General features: G+C 43.6%; 1 protein-coding gene across 13 annotated transcripts in view; it reads right to left on the bottom strand.

The window, feature by feature from the left end:
* The window catches only part of ABI1 (abl interactor 1), a 76,700-nt gene that overhangs the window by 41,945 nt on the left and 13,417 nt on the right, over window positions 1–21,338 (bottom strand). For all 13 annotated transcript variants that reach the window (XM_068673677.1, XM_068673673.1, XM_068673668.1 and 10 more), the window contains exon 2: window positions 12,063–12,230. In XM_068673677.1, the coding sequence (XP_068529778.1) occupies window positions 12,063–12,230 (168 nt within the window). The remainder of the gene's footprint in view (window positions 1–12,062; window positions 12,231–21,338) is intronic.

Genomic DNA, 21,338 nt, shown 5'->3' with positions numbered 1-21,338 from the left:
CCACCTGCCAATGTAGTTTTGATTGCAAATCATCCAAGGGACAAGTTATTTCCATACCTCTTTGATCCCACCTCATCTGATGGAGCCAATTTTCTCTCTTAGGCCCAGTGCTGGGGGGTACTGTAAATAAGATGGCAGACGCAACCCGTAGCCACTACAGATCCCATTTAAAAGCTCTCAGTACACTTAGTCCACCCTGTAGTTGACTTCCTACCCGTGCTACTACCTTCGGTGTGTTACTGCAGCAAAAAGCACTCCCGTGTCACTTCAACAGCAAAACAACGAGTATCTGACAAGCTCTCCATTTTTGTTTTCAGAGACAAATATAGAATAAGAGTTCAACTCTCTAATCCAGTCTCTCCTTTCTCAATCCCCCTTCTGTAAACAGCTCTCTCCTGGAGGTGTATCAGAAGACAAGCCATATGCTTAAAAGCATCGTCAGCTTCACTCAGCTCAAACCTCTTCCAAAAATCCCAGTCTCCACAGCACTGGGAGCAAATGAAGACATTCGAGCAAAAAAAAAGGAGAGTTAGCAAAATCCCCTGACAAGTATCATAAGAGAAGGAACTATTTTGGACTGAGTCATACAGACGACTTGCAATTTGGGATAAAAAAAATCAGAAAACAGACAGCTCAGTCACGCATGTATGACATTTAGGAGTTCAGAGGGAGGGGGCAGGGCAGAGAGGGAATTACTAAGGCTGCTGCACTTCTCCATTGCCATTGTAATTTACACACACACACAACTAAGAGGAAGTTACACGCTCCTGTAGGTGGATTTCCTTCAGTCTCCTGCTCTTGGCCGCCACCCATGTGAAATACTGCTGTTGTATCTGCTGGGAACATCCGCGTGGCCTTGGCAGTCCCAGCAAGCAGCATGTACGCCTACTGAGTCACAGCCTTCCCCAGCCAAAATTCTTCCAGGCAAAGCCAGGGCACTCCAGCAGAGGATCCCAGCCTGCGAGGAAACCATCCCAGCACCTGTCCCCTCCTGCAGGATCACTGCTCAGCTCCATCCTGCCTACGTAGGCTGATGGCAAGCTGAGAGCAAGTACCTACCAGTCCTGAAGACAAGTCTTGGCACAGAGGGTATCGCTTTGTCCCCCTGCTGAATGTGTTATCCCAGCACTGTTACCCTAATTTCATTACCCAGACTGATTATATACGTGTTCAGAACTGGGTGGTCAGTTAAATATCTGTGCTCTGATTGCCATAAAGATTTAATGTGACTGCAAATGCTTGGGGAGAAAAAGAACGCCAGCCTTGGGAGATGATGTGTCGAAGGCAGTCTGCAGAAGAAGGGCAAAGTCTGTAGTTTTCATGATTTTGTCTCCAGGATAACTGATCTCACGGCTGGGGGCAGGCAGAGAGAACAAAACGCTGCCTGGCGCAGGAGAATGGCAGGAAAAAAGCAGATGGGACATGTCTTCAGTGTCACTTTAGGCGATGTCAAATGAATGCCACGCAGATGCTGGCCAGCGAACTGATCAAAGCAAGCTGAGGAACGCACGCTGGTGTCCTGCGAAGATATTCCTGTTCCTCTGGTGGGTTAAAGGCTGCAGCAGCATTTCAAGAGAAAGCCCTGCAATAAGGAGCAGCACTGACTCAAGCACAACTGGCCTTTGACCCAGGCAATAGCATGTAGCTCAGCACACACACAAATTGCTGAGCTCCCGTAACTGCATGGCAAAGCAGCTGGGATCGATTCGCTGCTACACTTACCTGAACCGGTGGTGGGCAGTGAAATACTTCTCAGAGATAAAGGGGCACATCAGGATGCAATTTAATGGACTGCAGAGACACAGCTGTGCAAACTTCGGTGGCCTGCTCCTCCTCCTCATTGTTTTGGTAAATCCTGATCTCCCTGAGGTCAATGTACTTTATGGATTTAAGTTATGTATATCTATCCAGCATTAGTGTTTACTCCTAGAAGGATATAGCTAGCATAAACAACAACTACACATTTGTTTTTAAAACTACCATGATGAAGAAATCTAGGCAAATGAGCAGCAGGGGAAGAGTACACAGAAAAATTATTGAAATCTTTTGTCTAATAAATCTGTAGACCGTTCACAATCTGCTTTTTTTTTTCCCCCCAAGATGTTTGCTTAAGTCATGTAATTGTTTGCAGAACCTCTGCTTTCTAAAAATGCATTTGGGAGAATTCACACCACGTTTTCTTTATCTGTTCCTACCGATTAGATAAGGCTGTTGAATAATACAGAAGTAGGTGGCCAGTCACTACCCAGCAACAAACAATCAGCAGCATTCTCTCGGTCTTACGTCAGGCAAACCTTTCACATGAAAAAATAGCCTTTAAAAAGTTTTGCAAGTACTTTGCAGAAAGAAAAAATGTTAGGTATGTTTATTCCAAGTAATTCAGCCAGCTCTAATAGAGAGCATCTCCAAAGTTTTTATGCGCTGTCTGAAGAACTACACGCTTAAACAGCCCAAAGAAATGCAATTTTGTAAAACGCTGAGAGATAACTTCAGCTCTTTGAAAATAAGATGCTACTTGGAGTTATGGCCACATCAAGCTCCTCTTGCTCCCAGCTTTGGGGGTCTAGGAGCAAGAAACAAGCTAAAGGGGAATGAAGCTTGCTATTCTCTGCCAGTCATGAGGCATGCTGCACTAACACAGGAATGCTTAAAGCAGCAAAATGCCAAGTGATTTAACTTCAACTTCTCTCACAGAGAACTTCCAGAAACCATCCCCCCATTTCCTGAAGTCCCACTATTTGTTAGCGTGCCACAGCTTGTACTAAAGAAAAGGAGAAAACATTAACAAAAAGACCACAAACATCCCCAAAAGTTCCTTACCAGCTTTAGCAGCCAGAGTGGCACCAACACTATCACTACAGCTGGGGTGCTTCCAAACTGTGTTATGTGAAGGACAAGTACCTCTGTGCTCAGCTGGCTTTCTACTGTCAAAGTAAGGCTCTGATGGATGTGTCTACAGATCATATGGATGAATTCACGTACCAGAAACAGATATACTTCAATACATTGATTTAGAAGAAGACTAAAACAGTGATTTGTGAGGGGTGAGCACAGCATTCACAGCATGCAGAGGGGAAAATAAAACAAAGGATGGTTTGGCTCCATCAGGTTACAGGCTGATAACCCTGTCAGTGACACATTACATTGCTGTCTCAACACGAGATTTAGGGTGTATGAGGAAACCAAACCCAAATGCAGTGGCACAACTAAGCGATTACATAGTTGAGAAAGTCTAATTTGTTTCAGGCTGTTTGATTGCACTTCTCTCTTTACCTTAATGCCCTGAAATTACATGAAGATAGTGATATTTCTGGCTATGACTTGCAGGTTGTACCTCCCAAATGGAGATCGTCCTCAGTTACTTCAGCAACTCATCCATCACCAGCAGGTCAGGAAAACAGTGCCCGGAGCTGCAGCACTGGCGTAACACAATATTGCTACCTGCTCTCAAATGCCATGTTTTACCTGCCAAGATACACATGTAGATCAACTGCGTAACTTTAGGTTCTGTGTTTTTGTTGTTGTTTGTAAGAACATCCAGGTTTAAATAGCATTTGATTTCTTTTTATAATTAAAAGGAATGAACAATTTGTTTGTCCACAAGCTGGCACGTTATCAAGTTAACATGCACTACCTATCAGTAATTGAAACACCAAAAAACACGTGTGTTGCTCAAAAAAAAATCAGCAACACCTCTCCTAGCCTAGCTCAGGAGATAAGCCTTATCTACAGAAGAACTCATCTCATTTAGTCCTGTACTATAACTGGCCATTACTGCATTTTGCCCAATATTTGTCTTAACAACACATACAAGGAAATCCTATAAACGCACAACAAAGGATCAGCTTCCCAAAGATGACGTTTATCCCCTACCCCGTCAGATAAAGGGTGATTTGTGGTTTGAAGGCTTTTCTCGCATCCTCACCCAGCCTAGTTCTGTTCAAAACCATACCGTAAAGAAAAAAATCCCCTAAAACACTGAGCTCAACAGGGAAGTGGAATTTCCTATTATCAAATCAAGCCCTTTGGCCATTATTCAATGCTTCATTGTTCTTATATTTGCAAGGGATGGCTGAGTAGACCTCTCCCAAAGCACTGATATGTTCTGTAATTTCCATCAACATCCCTCTAAACTGTAAGGTCCCTATCCTACCTGCTCTCACGTTGTACAGAAGCCTGACAGCTTTTAATCATACCCTTGTTGCTCCTGTTTTTGCCACGCAGAGGAGTTCCAGATGGCTTGACAAGATCAGACCTACGCCTGACTTACAAAACATTATTTTCTATTGCAAGCAAAGAACAGAGCAGCAAGTTAGAGAAATCACAAGTTGTGCTTCTGTCTCCATGACGCTACACTGAACTGTGCTGATGGATCCCCTGTAAGTAACAAACATCCCAGGGCAACACATGAGGGAAGAAGTGAATGCTTTTAGGCACAAACAGGTGAACCTACAGGACCACTGTACATTAGTATTCATAGAAGGTTTTATTCATGAAAAAGCCATTCTTATTTAGCAGATTCTCAAAGAGGAAACAAAATAGAAGCTCTGCGATCCTGTGCTCCTGCACTACATTCATTTTCATGCCCATATAATATAATTAGACACAGTTCTTAAATAACGTAACCATTTGCTGGAACTAGAAATAAAGATTAGGCTCTCGCTGCTCTCATGACACCACACCTGGAGTGCTGCCTTCAGCTCTGCGGCCCCAGCACTAGGAGGACATGGATGTATTAGAACGAGTTCAGAGGAGGGCCAGGAGGATGATCAAGTGGCTGGGGCACCTCTCCTACAAAGACAGGCTGAGGGATTTGGGGTTGTTCAGCCTGGAGAAGAGAAGGCCCCGGGGAGACCTTACAGCGGCCTGCCAGTACCTAAAGGGGCCTACAGGAAAGCTGGGGAGGGACTCTGTGTCAGGGGATGTGATGATGGAACAAGGAGGAATGGCTTTAAACTAAAAGAGGGGAGATTTAGATTAGATTAGGCATTAGGAATAAATTCTTCACTCAGAGGGTGGTGAGGCCCTGGCCCAGGCTGCCCAGAGAAGCTGTGGATACCCCATCCCTGGAGGTGTTCAAGGCCAGGCTGGATGGGGCCTTGGGCAACCTGGTCTGGTGGGAGGTGTCCCTACCCATGGCAGGGGGTTGGAACCAGGTGGCCTTTAAGGTCCCTTCCAACCCAACCCATTCTATGCTTCTACGAAAACAACAGCTTTAACAATCTATTTTTTAGGAAGAGGCAGACATATTTTATGGTGGTTACTTACACGCAGCCAGCATTCCACGTGGAAATAACTGTAAAAGCAAATCATGGCATCCAGTAGTTGTTACTCAAACTGTGTTAGTCTAAAACATATTACTATTTTTCTTAAAAAAAAAAAAAAAAAAAAAAAATCCCTGCCTACAGCACAGCTTTTAGTCAAACAAATCTTGATCTCTGTTTCCTCCTCACTTTCTGTCATGGCACTAGCAACAGGGTCAGTTAAGAATCACAAATATTCTCTAGGGGAATAAATAGTTCTGAAATAATATAACACATGAGCCTATTTATAATTAGCTGTTTTGCAATGAATACGTACAATTTCACACACATTGTTTTTCTGTACATTAAATGGAAACTTTTTTGTGCTCTGCAACTGGCCCCATCATGCCCAAGCTTGCACTGTCCCACTGGTGCTGGAAAGGGATGCTCACCTGGGCACAGCAGCCACACGACAGGTATTTGTTAAGGTTAACAGTCTGACATGCTTCCACACTCAAGTTACAATAGGATCTGTCCCAGCTTTAAAAGAGCAGCTAATAAGTCTTTCGTATACCTCCCACGAACTAGTCTGCAGTGAACCAATTCTTTCCTATGTAACCTGGAGAAGGTATTTTACAAGACATGCACAACTGACACATAAACGGGTCCCTAAAGGCTGTTTGGAAAGAGAAGAAAGCCAAACCAGCAGCAGTATAAAGAGTGTCAGAATGTTACCACGGCCTTATAAAATACTCATGTGAACCATTACCTGGTTCTCCATTTACAGATTACCATTAACGAAGTACTTTCACCAGCCAGCAGAAAGTGCTAGGCAATTCCTGTCCTGGCTGCAGAAGCCCAACCACAAGCACCCAGCTCGTGTGTTTCAGTGACACCATACAACCGAGATGCCAGCTCTGCCATACAGCATCTCCTACTTACCTTCTCCCTCACTTTCCCCAAATATTGTTAGTTTAGGCTTAACACTACCCAGCCAACATCAAAGATAGCTGCGCTGGATGGCACAGATATGGTGAGCAACTTAACATTTTGGCAGCTTGTTACCTGCTGCTGCATCTCACCCCTATCTCTTCCTCCATTTCCTTCCTCCTCTGCCCTCGTGCTAGCAGAGCGTTGGCAGAGGTGAGAAAACCCTAATACAACATGAAACAAGAGCTCCTTAAACAAGCGGTCTGTACGTGAATAGACCTGAAGTAGAATGAAAATTAATTTTGGCCAACAATCTAATCAGGTGCATCTGAAGGGAAAAAAAAGCCAGACTCCTGAACTTTAATATATGACTTCACAGGAGGTTAGCGACACATTTCATTTATGTGATGTATCTACCAGATACGAGAGGTTTTCATTAAAAAAAAAAAAAAGATTGCGCAAACATCTTTGACTAGTTTGCTGTACAAGTCATGAGAAGGAGCCTTCCAGAATAACATCCGCAGTCCTGGGATTTTTGCTTTGATTTCAGAAAGCAAGAGGCTGCATCACGCCTCTTAATTCAATATCTAAAGCTTATGGCCAAAACCCCACAGAGCAGAAAGGAGGCTTTTATGGTCTAAAAGAGACTGAATATGATCTGTTCAGACTGCCCTTCGACCAGAGTGTGGATTAACAATGAGCCTATGACGGATTTCACTACAGTGAACAGCTATTCCAGTTAGCTATTCCCCAAAACCACCTTCAAACCTAGTACTCACAAAAAAAAGGTGGGAATAAAGAATGACAGGAAACAGAAGTTTCTGACTCAATTTCTTCTTCTCTGCCAAAGCAGCTGCCCTAGAGGAGTCACTGTGGTAGTCACTTGGTCATCACAGAAAGGGTTACAGCTGGTTTTTCGCAGCCAGACATAAAAATAAAGCATTCCCATGACAGTTAACTCATCAGCCGAATTGCACAGGAGTTCGACGGATCCTCTGTGTGCTTGTTTGTGGTCATGAGGATGAGAATTTCCCAACAGAAGAGCTGACAGGGCAAGCCTCTCGTGTTATGTTACCTTCTGAGCAACTCATACATAAGGCGTAGAAGCTGATATGAACAAAGTTAACAATTTTCTTAAGGAGAGAGATAACCAGAGCAGGCACAATACAACTTCTGAGAGCCTTGGCCTCTATCACGGAGAGTACAGGAAGAACAGGATGTGAAGCAAAGGCCACAGAGATAACTGTCAGCACTTTATTAGGAAAGCAAATGCCACCCAAGGCAAGGTTAATTTAAGCAAAGGGGGCAAGTTTCTTCACCACATTAGGAATATTTGTGTCTGCTCGCAATGAAGGCAGTGCAAGAAAAGGAGAAAGATGCCATTTTCTTCCTAAGACATACATTAGATAATACTCTTGTTCCTGCAGAAACAGCGCTTCCTCATGCACTTTTGGATGCGTGGAAAGGAAAGTTTGTATGGAAGTGGAGCTAGCAAGAATTTGTAGACACTGCAGGTCTGTGGCTCAGTCAACCCCCAGTCTGCAAAAACACACGGGGTTACTCCACCTTGGGTACATGGCCTTGCACCTCACCAGCTCTCCTAGGGTAGTTGCTGGCTCCATCCTCAGGTTTCTCAAGGCTCCTCTGCCCTGAAGCTCAGTCATTCAGCACATGAGCCAACTTTCCTAATTTAGAGTTATCCCCAGATTTGCTGAGGACATGCTTTATGTTCACAGTGGTCTCTAAAGAATGTTCTGAACAATGTTAGTAGCACTCAACCATTTCCCAGATCTGGCTAATTTTCTTTCCACTTAACAGTCTTTGTCCAGCCCATACGCTCTTCACATCAGAGATCAGAGTTTTATTTATCCTGTTCCTTTTAAAGAGGCAACTTTAGGGTGAAATACCTGAAGCTGTTCCTTGGAACCATTAGGTGGAACTGAAGAGTACCATCCACAGGCATACCAAGAGTACCTGAGTAATTCATGCTTGCTCCCAGGCATGGCCATCCACAGACATCCCCATAAACTAAAACACTAGGAGTCACCACTGTATGTGCACTACCTTATGCCTCTTAATATCAGAGACCTGCTGACCACTTAGCAGCTATTACGCTCTTTTTTCCTGGCATTGAAGACCAGCCAGCCTGCTCAACTTGCTACTGTTTACAAGTTCATCCCTCTAAGCCCCAGAGCATCACTGGCAGAGCTTCCCTGAAGCCTGAATCCACAGGAGTTACCAGACAACCATACTGTACAAAATGCATTTGGCTTTCTGCTTGCCAGAGTTGTGTTGAGTTACACGTGCAATGGATTAGACATGGGGGCGACAGGCAAGACTCTTCTAAACCAATTCAGTAATTTTCTGCTTCTAACCTTTAGTGGTGACAAAAGATGCACATATATTTTCTTGCTGAGAATTATGCTTTCAGAACACTTTTCTGTAATAGCCCTCATTTTGCACTGGAGAACAGCTTCAGATGCAGAGGGGAATGTTAACACTGAAGATTTTAAGGGGTGCATTGTTTCCTGGTGTAAAACATTTCTTAAAAAGGAGTCTATTCCTTTCCTCATGATTCAACAGGCATGGACTGAAATACTGAGCTATTAAAAAAAATATTTATGACCAGGAAAAAAAAAATAGTTGCTACACCCAGGACTGCAGCTGCTCAGACATAAACATTTGTGAGAGCTGATCAGTTCATTTTTCAGTTGGACACAGTAAACAAGGATGTCCCTGTCAACATCTCTCTTCTCTGACAGCTCTGGCTCCATCACATCTTCATGCTCCTGAAGCTTGTGGAAATGAAGCAGCAAAAGCGTATCTTAAAGTATGTTTCCTAAGTTAGCTCTTGTTCCTGGGAGGAGGAAAGAGGAGATGGGAGAACCACCAAGAAACCTAAGCCACAAGAGCAAAAAGGCGTAGGCCCAGCTTTCTAGAGGGGCAGCTCTCCCCTGTCAAATGTTTATGAAGAGCTCCCATGTGAAAGCTATGAAGAGATAAACTGTTGACTTCTCTACTAAATGACAATTTTTTAGAATAAAGGGGAAGATACTACAGAATTTATTCATTTATTAGAGAATTCACTCATGGGCTTGGGGACACATGCAGGAATGACACAAATGAACAGTATCAGTGTAAACAGCAGACTAGAAATTCATTTAAAAGCATAAATTTCATTCAGATTACAAATACAGTGTTTAACACATCAGCAAGGAACATGAGGAAATGCTTCATTTATTCACTGAATTGGCAATCACCTTAAGAAGTGTCATATACCAAATGTTAAGGTCTTCATTCCTGTCCCACTTCGAAGTCCAAAGTCCTTCCTGCTGTCTCCCACTGCAGGCTGACCCTTTTACTCTATCACTGTCCGGACTATGCATTCATCCACCTTCCCTAAAATCTCTACAAAAGAAATCAGTACCTGTTCCTGACGTTTCAGATGCTGCAAAGAAAGCTAAACACTTAGCTATTGCTGTTTGGTCCTCAAGGAAAGTTTCTTTTGGCTCGCTGCAGCTGAAGACAAACAGCTCCTCCCCAGCTGAACCACTGCTCTGCTAAAACCCAGCATTTGTGGGTGCACAAGTCATGTGGGGCTCAAACCTTTCCCCTGCTGCCCTTTTCACACCAGTGTCCCATAGGAGAAGTTCAGAGGCCACACCACGACAGTACTTCACTCATGCTGGCTCTGTCTTTGTACCCTGCATCAGAAGTAGCTGAACTTCTACCTGAGGTTTCCTCCCCAAGTATCAGAACAGCTTGGAAAGGTCAAAGTCAGTAGCAGTGGTTTAAACCAAAGAGCTGGGCTGTATATGCACAGCTCTGTATCATGGGTGTAGTAAATAATTATGTTGCAGGCCACCTCAGACCGCCACATTACAGCTGGAAGTCAACTCTGACTGCAGAAAATATAGATGCAGCTGAGCTGGCTTTCATGTAGCAGCCAGAGTAGAAGCCTTTCCTGGAGCTGTTCGCTGTCTGTTCAGAGCAGTGCTCCCTCACCCCAGTGTGATTACTCATATGAAGCCTCTGCTTGCTCTCAACACACACAAAAGAGTTGAATTCATTTTTTCCTATAAAAGCAAGCAACTTTTCCGTCTGTACGATTAAGTTCCAGTAGCCAGAACAGAGCACACCTCCCCATTTAACTTTTCATGAGTGCTTTTTCCACTGAAGGCGGCACATAGCTAGGAAAAATGTCGAGTGGCTACTAATCAAGATTAGCTGTCCAGTCGTTTAGGCCAGAGTCATTCTGGAAAACATGCACAGAGAACTGAAATAGCGTGGCAGTACTGCATGACGGAGGTGCAAGGGAACAGAAACCACCCTTTCAGAGCGCTTGTTACCAGAAAAGTTTTAAATCAAATTGAACCTTACCCCACAGGTATCTGCTCTGTATTGCAAAATCCAGAACCAAGTTAATTGACTGTCAGTGCCTTAAATTTGTGTCTCTAGGTAATACTTCTGTGTTGAAGAATTCCATTTTGAGCAGTCATCCCCATGCTTTAGTGGTACAGAACTATTCACGAGTGATACAAACATGGGAAAAGATGCTCTGGAAACTCAGATTTTAGGAAGTCCATCAAGAAACAGCACAGCAAGTTTAAGATATACAGTTTAAGCATTTGATCGTGTACATTTGAAAGCAAGCAGCTAAGCTAGTACGTATCACCCATATCTAGTTTAGTTCTACAGAATTATTCCACAGAAGTTCATTTATTAGCAAGGATTACTCTCAGGAAGGAGCAACCAGCGACAGAAACTACAAGTGACCTTGCTAAACACTGCTCAGAAGCTCTACAAAGCACTGATTGTTCCCAGTCTTTAGCAAACAGTTCATGTATCAGGTGACCCAATAGCTTTCAGCATAGTGCCTTCAGTTCAAGCAGCAAACAGGACAGAGGGTTACCAGCTTTTGTGCTGGTATCAAACATTTGGGGCTTTTTCCATGGTTAGTCATATCAGCGGGCCAATGAGGATTTAACAATAACCGCCTCACACACTGAGGCTCTGAAACACAGAGGAAAAGATGTGTTCAGTACAACAGGACACGCAATGTTTGTGAAGGCCTGCTGGCTCAGTCCTTTGTGCAGTCACTTCTTTGGAGGTAGTCAAAATCTGAGCACCACAAAACCTCTGAATACTACTTGACAGAGCACCAAACCCATCTCCAGCAACTGTACTTCATCCTACTTCACTGTTTCAGCAGCAACTGCTTTTTAAATACTTGTTACTGCTTTTAACTCTTAGTTCTTCACACACATACAAAGTCAAGAAGTGTTTTAGAAAGGTTTGTTACTAGGAAGGCCCTTCCACCCGCACTGGAATCTCCTCCCTGCTGACACACTTTCAGGGGAACCACTGAGCTGCCATTTCACAAAGTTTTTGGAAACCATAATTACTCTAGGAACAGTAAACAGATGTTAGCAGGGCCTACAGGGATACAGACAGCAGAGGCCATGAGAAGCACTTTCTTTCAAGTTCAAGCAGTTCGGTCTAAGACGTACCACTAGCACAGTACTGGCTGACCGACAAGGTTTTAAATTCACTGACCGCACTGAAGAACATTTTCATTTGAATCCTCTGAATTCCTTTCCTTCAAAAATAGAATACTTTTCCTTACCCCTTCCTCAACTGCAGCTTCTGATTCTGGAATCTTAATTATTAAGTCCAGCTTTAAGCCAAATATAGTCCTAGTGCTTCTTGATAAAGGATCTGTTTCATTTCAATCGTGACCTCCATCACAAAGTGGTTTTTATAAATATTAAAAGAAGAAAGTCTTACCATTTTCAGTCGCATTACTCAGAGAATTCAAAGAAGACAATGTAAACTATGCAGCTCTCAATAATACAGGAGGCAAGATAATGCCTCTATTAAAAAGATTACCTGGGAGATATGGTTGATTGAGGACTCCATCCTCCGTAGCTGGGATGCCTGGATGTCCAGCAGTTGTAATACATTGTTGGCCAGTGCATTGATCTGATAAGCAACACTGGCTAGAGATTGAGTTGTGTAGGCTTTGGTCTCTTCTAATGCTTTCCTTTTATCTGGAGCCTGTAAAGCAAAAGAACAAGATGTTTGCTTAAGGCCAGGAAAAGGGTGGGGGTTGGGGGAAGAGAGGACAGGAACAAAAAAAAATACAACCTATATTTAGAAGAATTTGTAATCAAGAAGATCTGACTGTGCAGTCAGACAAAGTACTCTATATGCATCTATGTTAAAAAATTCTCAGTAATAAAGAGCAGATAAGGAATTTGAGAAATATTTAACCGTAACATCACATGCCAAGAAACAACTCATTCAGTAGAAAAAAATAACACTGTCGTGATTTGTTGGAGCTGTGTTTCTGAAGTCTGCCCATCCTTCGTTTCCAGAAAAATCTCCAACTCCCTAGGAACACTGAAGCGCAGCTTTCGCCATCCCTTATGAGATCACATAGCCCAAGCCACTTAAATCCAGAAAATATTTTCCCACAGTCGGGTATCCCCTGCTGCACACGCTGCCTGCACAGCCACCCCTCCGGCTGTGCCGTGCTGGCTGCTGCTCCTGCAGCCCGGGAGCAGGGTGAGCAGAGCATCAGGAGGGCGTGCAAGGGGCTCCTGCATGCAGCAGCATTTCTGACATTGCTGCTCCTTGTGGGAAAGCTTAATGAACACTCCTGGATGGCTGGGAGCTTGCTGCTGCCCTTGCTTGCTCAGGTACCATTAACGTGGAGCAGCAGGCACGAAGAGAAGAGCTGGAAAATGTCACTGTCCGTGACCAGCAGCTGTCTGTGCCTTGAATCTCACGGCCCAACCCTTCTCGTGAGCAGAACAGGAGGAACCACCACTACCTCCACCTGCAAAGCACACAAACCCCACTCCAAAGCGCTCGGTGTATCACAGTTTGGGGTGTGGGTACTTCATCTGCTACCCAGCTCGCAAGCTGCAGCTACCCAGAACTCTTTCCTTGGGAGGAAACGTGCTGGGCACGAGGAAGGACTCTCAGGTGATGGCTCAGTACTAGCATAGTTTCTGCTGCATTTTATTTATTTGCACTGTAGTCAGCATCAGCAACCGAAAGGAAAGGCTCACATTAACAAACAGCCTCTTCAACTAGACTTCTGTTTTTATTGTTGATCCATTTGAACAACGTTGCAGACAACTGTATGCATCACAATATTGAGCACAAACTCAAAGTTTGCATTCAAGTGAGCCCTGTGCCTCCTGGCTTCCACGCACTTACCACCTCTGTTCTTGAATCCTGCCTCTGACTTCATCTCAATATTTTAGCATCAGAGTATCCAAGTTGGAAGGGACCCACACGGATCATTGAGTCCAAGTCCTGGATCCCCAAAGGGCCACCCAAAAAAAAAAATCAGACCATGTGTCTGAGAGCGTTGTCCAAACGCTTCTTGAGCTCTGGCAGGCCCAGTGCCAGAATTCAGTTAAATTTTAGTTTAACATCCATAAGTATTTAACAATCATGACCCTCACTTAAAGGGCTGATAAGGCATCCTTGTCTCTTGCTTTAGGGAGAGAACTGGGAGGCAAATGGCTTGGATACATTATAAAGTCGCAGCATGGCAGAAGTACTGCAACCCAAGCTATATTATGCTACCTTTTAATTAAAGATGATTTTAACCAGGAGTGAATCCCACCCCCCAAACCTGGGTATTTGTTTATATTCATGATTAATGTTCCCAGCAGTGCTCTGACACGCACTAGAACACCAAGTTAAAGCCACCCTTCAGACAGACTCAAATACAGATGCCTTCCACAATGCAAAGCAGGCAGCACAGTTTATTGCAATCTGTTGCCAAAAGGTAAAATAGCCTCGCATGCGCCAAGACCATGCTAGGCAAAAAAAAAAAATCAAAAAAAAATCAGTATTTCTGAATGCAAACAAAGCTGCCTTTTTAAGGTAGCTTAAAAGAATGTTGATGTTTCTAGATGTCAGAAAACTTTGTTAGGAGTCACTTACTTTAGAAAAATTTCCATGGTGAAGGACTTGTTACTACTACAAGCTCAAGAACCAAGTTAACCACCCTGGTTCTCCAAAAAGGCGTTTTAAATTTCAAATCACTAGCAGCAACTTTAAAAGAAAAAAAAAAAAACTACCACACTGTCCTACCGGTTTGAAGCCCAAAGAAAACAACAGATTATTTATATCTGAACTATGGTGAAAATGCAGGTAGCAGAGTGAGATATCTAAAAGGGAGGTTTTACTGAATGGGACAAAGCCAGTAAGAAGCCAGTCAGCATAATTCTAACTTTATATTCGGTGAAGCATAGATGTAAAGCCTTCACTCATGCATTTTATTACCAAGTTTTAAGTAAAGAGTATCAGACTAAACAGTAACTTGTTACAAAGCCACAGCACTCAATTACTGAGTGTTTTCAAATGAGAAAACTCCAATGTATAAAAAGCTTATTTTATTCTCTAATGATTTATTGATCAAATGCCTCGCCCTTATTTGCCTAAACACTTAAAGTTTCGGTTATTTGCCCAAATGACTGGTTTGGCAACAAGATTAGATGCACAGTCTATTTCATGTCCTAGCAGAATTACTTTGAAACATTTTCAAGCCCTGCAGATAACCCAGGCAGTTCACTGTGCAGCTTCCATAACAGTTTTAGTCTAAACTAGCTTGACATCCAGTCTTCTGCACTGCTTAATTAGGACTGTCAGTACCTGTGAGATACAAGCTAAAAGCTTCACAGTATGCAAAAATCAGAGTGGAGATGGAAAAACCAAGACCATCAGCAGGAGGGAGCAGGGATTTCCGATGTTCTTCGGCTGGTATTTTCATCCATCTCTAAAAAACTGGAAGTGGTATAGATGATAGCACGTTCACAATTCTTTCAGGTACTTTAGTACAACACATGAGCACTGGTTAACCATTCAGAGATGACACAACACGCTGTCAACTGACTGGGTATTCCTGACAGCTCAATTATTTTATGATTTTGTATTAAGAACTTTAAAGACACTGTTGTTTCCCCCATAGTTCTAGGTATAAGCAGAAATTTTAGTGTCATTTAATAGTAAATTGAATATTCGTTAAATCAAGATCATTACAGCTCTTGAAGTTTCCCTTGTGAAAAGCTCCCACTTGTATCTCCAGCATCTCCTTAACAGCAATATTAGTGTTGCAGGATCGCAGTTTGAAATTGCTTTCACAGAACTGGGCTTAATATTAAACACAGAAAGCTTCTCCTACAATCCAAGTGAACACAGAGACAGTTGGACCAACATGGCATTCCACACTGCACATCGTGTATTTTTGTCAAATACAAACTGGTATCATAATACTTCCTAAAAAGCATTAATTATTGTATTCAAGTCTAAATTGACTCTGCACCCAAGCAAACTACCACTTGTCTACTGATTCCTCAGTTCAGCAATGCTTCAGTGTCAAAAGATGAGGAATCTGTCCATCAGTCAGCAACTAACCTTTACAAATGGCATTTTCAACCAATCCTATCCCCAAAGCACCACTCACAGAGGCACATCCCCAAAACAGCGTCTGCGCAGTGTACAAATCACCTGCCCTCCCAACTCTCTCACTCCCAGCTCATCCCCACCATTTTCCAGTTCATACAGCACAGAGCTAACTGCATGTAGCAGCTTCCTCCAAAATCACATCAGCTCACGCTACAGAGCATCTCTGGAAGCCAGGCATTATATTGCAAGCACGCCGATCCACATCCTCCATACCTTTTCTCCAGCCTCTGTTTTTCCTCTTTCCACTTCAGTCCCACTTACTGCTCTGGGAATTCCCTGCAAGATGCCCCACCAGAAAAGCAGGCTCCACTTGCCAAAGGTCAGAAAGCCCTCATCAGGTTGCATCACCCTAAGACGAGCTGCCCTGCCAGGAACAAATTACTTTGCCTCCTGAGTGTATGGCATGCATCATTCCACATTTTTCATCAACTGTTGAAGCAAGTGCAACCTCAATTATAGAAAAAATCCATCCATGAAAAACTACTAATAGATCACTGCCCTAAAGCAGCCCAATGATCATTGAACTAAATGGAGCTGTTACTTATTCAGTGCCCAATATCCTTTCAGATGCTTGGCATCCTGTTCAAGGGCCTGATCGCTGCACCCAAGCTCCAGGAATCATTTACAGCCACTTTTCCGTGCCTCTACTGTTCTTGCTCAGGATACACTTAATGAATTCAGCAGCGTGGTACGTTTGTTTTTGCTTCAAGGTAAGCACAAGATAATTGTTCAGTTTTGCATCTTGGTCACCTGATTGAAAGAAAAATCATTACTATGATCAGTTGCCACATGGGTTTAGCAGTCTGCCGCCTATCAGTATTCACCAAATAAAACTATGCCATTCAACAAAGTTGTCAATATGCCCATTTTACTCCCTTTTGTTCGTGTCATTTCTCTAACTTCTAAGTTTATAGAGCACACACTTCCTGGTAAGACAGGTCCTATGGTTGAGGTTTCAAAGTTCTGGTCCTGACAAAGACTAGAATGAATTTTTACCAAAAACAAACAGCCCAAACTTTCAGCTTAACCTAGCTATAACCTACAGCACCTCGTTTTTCCAGTCAATTGGAAATACTTTTACAGAATGGTGAAGACGCATATCCAAGTAGTAGCTCGGAGACTTGTTATCGGTACTTAACCTCCCTGAGAGCCAGCTGGTGCCACTCAAAGATAGAAGTTTCTGAACACTGGCTTCCCCACTCAGAAAACAGGATCACTTCACCTATCTAAAGCAAGAGCTAGTGACATTACATGGATCTTTTAGAGGCAGCTATGAGCTTAACGTTGCTGCTTCACTGATCTGAAAAGGCTTTTAATAACTCAAAGCTGGACCACAGTCTTAAGGGCCTGTTTTTTTAAAAAAACTTCTGATTGCTATTGGCAAAAGGTTTGGACATTTCTAAACTATGCACAACATATGTTCAGCCTCGACCAAATATTCCACATTCAGCTGCAGTAATGTCTCAAATATTTAAGTACACCAAGTACACGAGATAAAGTTTATCTGTTTAAATCCAGAGGTCACTGTAAATACAGGTTCTCTCTTACCTACAGCTCACGAAGGTTGCTTATAAAACACAAACGTGATGTATTGTGGTAGACCTTTCAAGCTGTTATTGACAACTATTACAATAGATCAGTTATAAGTAAGAGAAAAAAGCCCAACTGGCAAGCCCCAGCAGCAGGTGCCATGAAGTTGCATGTTCTGGAGAAGTTTCAGGAGCCAACAACTTACCTGGGAGCCATCCAAGGAAATGGGAACAGCCTGGTTATTACTAGAAGGTGCTCACCAAGGACCATTCAAGGTTTTTCTTGTCACAGGTGTAGCCATAGGGGATATACCTCATTCCAGAGTGGCAGCGGATACCAAGACTTTAAAATTTACAAGTAGGTGTTGCTTACAGTCTTTACATACACCATCCAGATAAGGAATAGAGTAGGAACCAGGTGTGTCAATGCCTCCTGGAACAGCCTTACTCGATGCATGCCATGAGCACATGATCTACAACACATGCTGCTAAGACGTACTTCAATGGGACAGTGCATTGAGTCCTCCACAATCCCCACAGAGCTATGCTAGGCCTGGTATTTATCTGCCAAAAGTTACAGGTGGTTCCTCACCTCAATTCCCTCACTGGAAAACAGAGCAAGCCAGCAGGAGATGTGGTTCAGAGGTTGAAGCTCAACCTTTGCCCAATATACTAGCATGAGACATCCTATCACCCCAGGTATGATTTCAGAGGGTTACCAGTAGGCTTCATCTCCTGTCTGTCTTCAACATAGCCAGCCTCAGACCAGCCACCTTCCATGTTCTTGTTACTAGCACCACCTGCTTTGCCACTCATATCATTGCTACCATCAGTAAAAACAATTGTGGGAAATATAAAAAGAAAGCACTTATGACAGGGAACAGGACAGGACTTGGTAAAGCAAACCCGGTCTCCATATGAAGAGGAGCTGAAGCCACAAGCACAGATTCCAGAGCCCAGGCAAATCTCAGCTGAGCTGCCTCACAAAAAGCAGCGCTACAACGCGTGCAGTAGAAAAACATTCAGTGTTTCACAGAAGTGACTTGTCATAACTTGTCGTTATGTTGTAGTTTTCTACCGTTCCTGAATTTGTGTGGGGTGTTGAAAGCTCGGGATTTTAGAGCCCAAGAGCTTGCAGGCTATGAATAGTAACACACTGCAGCCGCTGAACACGTCCGTCTCCCGTCCAAGGCCTTCTCTCCAGGGGACTGGCAGTCAATCCTTGTCCTGACAATGAAAACAAGAGAAGAACAGGCTGCCCAACACACCTCCTCCTCCTACGCAGCGGGGAGTAGCGTCAAGCAGGAGTACTGAAGCTCTCAACCACTTCACTGACTGGTTGGTCCAGGAGCACGAAGGAATTTAAGACAGAGGAGGCAGGGAAGGATGCTCAGCCACTCAGAACAGCTCTAAAAACCTAAGATCCCTCACACTACGATAGTCCCGAAATTAAAACCAGGATGATGAAATGCTTTCAAGTCCATTCAGTAAACAATTCCTCCTATCTGCTGAGGCAGAAATCCTCAAAGGCAGGGGGACAGGCATCTACAATTCATGCAATCCATCCAGCACAGGCAGACGAGCACCTACAACCAGCTCAACTCCCCTCCAGCGCCCACGAGCACTATTCCAATGGTATGAAATAAGACTCAGTCTGTTCAGTTTCCCCAAAGGTAAGGTGCCGTAACTCAGCCCTACCGAGCGCGGAGGAACTGGCAGAACTTGAATCTCCTCTCCCCAGGTAAACACCTTGCAAAACAAAGCTGGCGCTGGTTCAAGGCACCAGACGACGAGGCGATTACCGCCACAGCAGCAACCACACCACGGCCCACAAGCAGGGTTTCATTCTGATCCTCTTTAGAGACAATATTTTGGCAAAAATCACCGACTAGCAAGCTATTCCCTATCGAAGGTCAAGACACACTGGATTATTGTAGGGTGACCACTGCACAGGACAGCCTCCCAACCCGTCTGCAGCTCATCAGCTCTGCCTCAGCCAGGCCCTTCCCCCAAATCCCGTATATGCTAGACAATCAGCTAGAAGCAAATCCTTCATTTCCATCAATAATATTCCCCTGACCAGTCCTGAATAGGCTTGATAGCAAATTAGCATCTCTATGGGCCGAGACCAATTTAGCCAATCTGCCCGTGGCCTTGCAGATTCGCTTTCACTTGAAAGTTGCTCTTTATCCTGGGGAAGGACTGGAAGAAGAAGAGTTGTGATTTTTCTCATCATCTTCTCTTTGGGGGAAGGTAGAGGGAGAAAAATTCATTAGTGAGAGAAATTCATTCCAAAGAAGAGTTTAAGGGACAAGCATATATTGGATGTACTCACATGTATACAACACAGTAGTCAAAACTTCGGAGTCTTGATAACAAAAAAAAAATGCAAGATGAGTACGTACATCAACATTTCTAGAAAATGTGTTCACTTTTCTCAGATTCAGGTTATTAGGTCCCAGCCCCTTCTGACCTGTATACATGGCACAGAACTGTGTCTCTGAGATTAAGCCCTCAGTAACTACCTTACTCTCATAAATGATTTTACCTCAGCTGAGACAAATCCGCGAGATGTGACGTTCACAATACCCTGACACAGACTTCAGTAGGTCTGTAAGCAAGGGCAGAAGCAGCTTACAAAAAACACACTAGGATCACCCTTACAGAAAATAACTTTAAAAAAAAAAAAAAACAATTGAGGAATTCCATTTTAATCCAGGCTGCGAACATCGTAGCAAGAAACTAATCTATCCAACGGGAGAGGGATTCACAAAGCAGGGCCGGCTCTGACAGATGGAGCCCAGGCAGATATGTGCCAGCTGCTCTAGCAGCGCTTTCTGCCCAGCGCTGCAAGCAGTGCTCGGGCTGGCTCTGGACTAAACCACTCCCCCTTATTTAAAAAAAAAAGGGAGAAATATATATATATAGCATTAAAAGCACAATTTTCAGTTCTCCTGCCAAATCCAAAAGAGATGTCATAGTAAACACGCGTGTTGGCAAAACACATTGTTAATATTTCACTAGTTAGTGGCTGTGTGTACAACAAAAATAGCACAGCAGTGAGCTAAATGACAGAGGTAGCCGTGCCGAAGCGTCATTTTCACACAACCCTTGTACAATAGATAGGGCTTCAGGACCGCATATGCAGCAAGCTTAACAAATTTTGTCTACTGGGTCTTATTTCTGTGTTTTACATGCTGCAGACAACAAGCTCCAGGGCAGAAACTGCATCTTCCATGCCTGTAAAGCACTGCACAGCATTAGTGCTCACAGGTGCTTCCAGATTATGCTCCTGACTTCCCTGCAGTGCCTGTGATTTGCCTTATGACATCCCATCATTACACACACAAATTCCTTTAGAGCTAACCAAGCCGGCTCTGACACCAGAGACATCAGCCACGGCTCTACACACAGACTGCCAGCCAGGACGAGGAGCCTTGGTGCTTCCACAGCAACCTTCCCTCTGTAACGCCAAGAGAGCTACCCAAGGCTTTGGGGAGCATGCTTATTTTGGCATGCTAAGCAATAGATAATGGGGAATTAGAGACCTCGTGTTCCATTTGTTTCCTTATAGACTGTCTCTCAAATATTGATCTTTTGTTTTCTGGTTGTAATGGGGCTTGAAATTAAAATGGCTCTCTGTTGACTTTGCTTAAGTGCCAGCATCCACCCACAAGTTTTAGCTCCTCTAGCAGAGACAGGCTCGCTGGCAAGCCAGAGACCCAGAGGAAACTACAGGTAAAGAACTGCTCCTGGTGTAGGTTGGTTTGGGGATTTTTGGTGGGAATATGAGGGAGACACTTTAGTATTCACGAGTTACCTTAACCTCCTCTTTCTAATAAGAGTGGCAGTAACACAGACCCAAACTGGAATGAGTTGTCCAAACCAGGGGAATTTTTACGCCGTGCAAGCCTCTGAATCAAAGCAGCTCCAAGCACCAGTCTGGGGGCAAAGTTCTTTAGTTCACGTCACACAAAAAGTCACTTTTAAAAATAACAATAATGATTTCTTCTAGGGATTTTATTTACCCCTTTCAGTTTACTTTCAAGTAATGGTGGGCGCTCAGGCAGTTAAAAATTTTTGATCTCAGTTTTGACAAATTAGATTGAAGAAGTAAGCCTAGAATATCACAACAAATCTATACCTG

This window comes from Anas acuta, chromosome 2 (assembly GCF_963932015.1).
Source record: "Anas acuta chromosome 2, bAnaAcu1.1, whole genome shotgun sequence".
NCBI lineage: Eukaryota > Metazoa > Chordata > Aves > Anseriformes > Anatidae > Anas > Anas acuta.
This window is presented reverse-complemented; position numbering and strand designations above follow the sequence as displayed.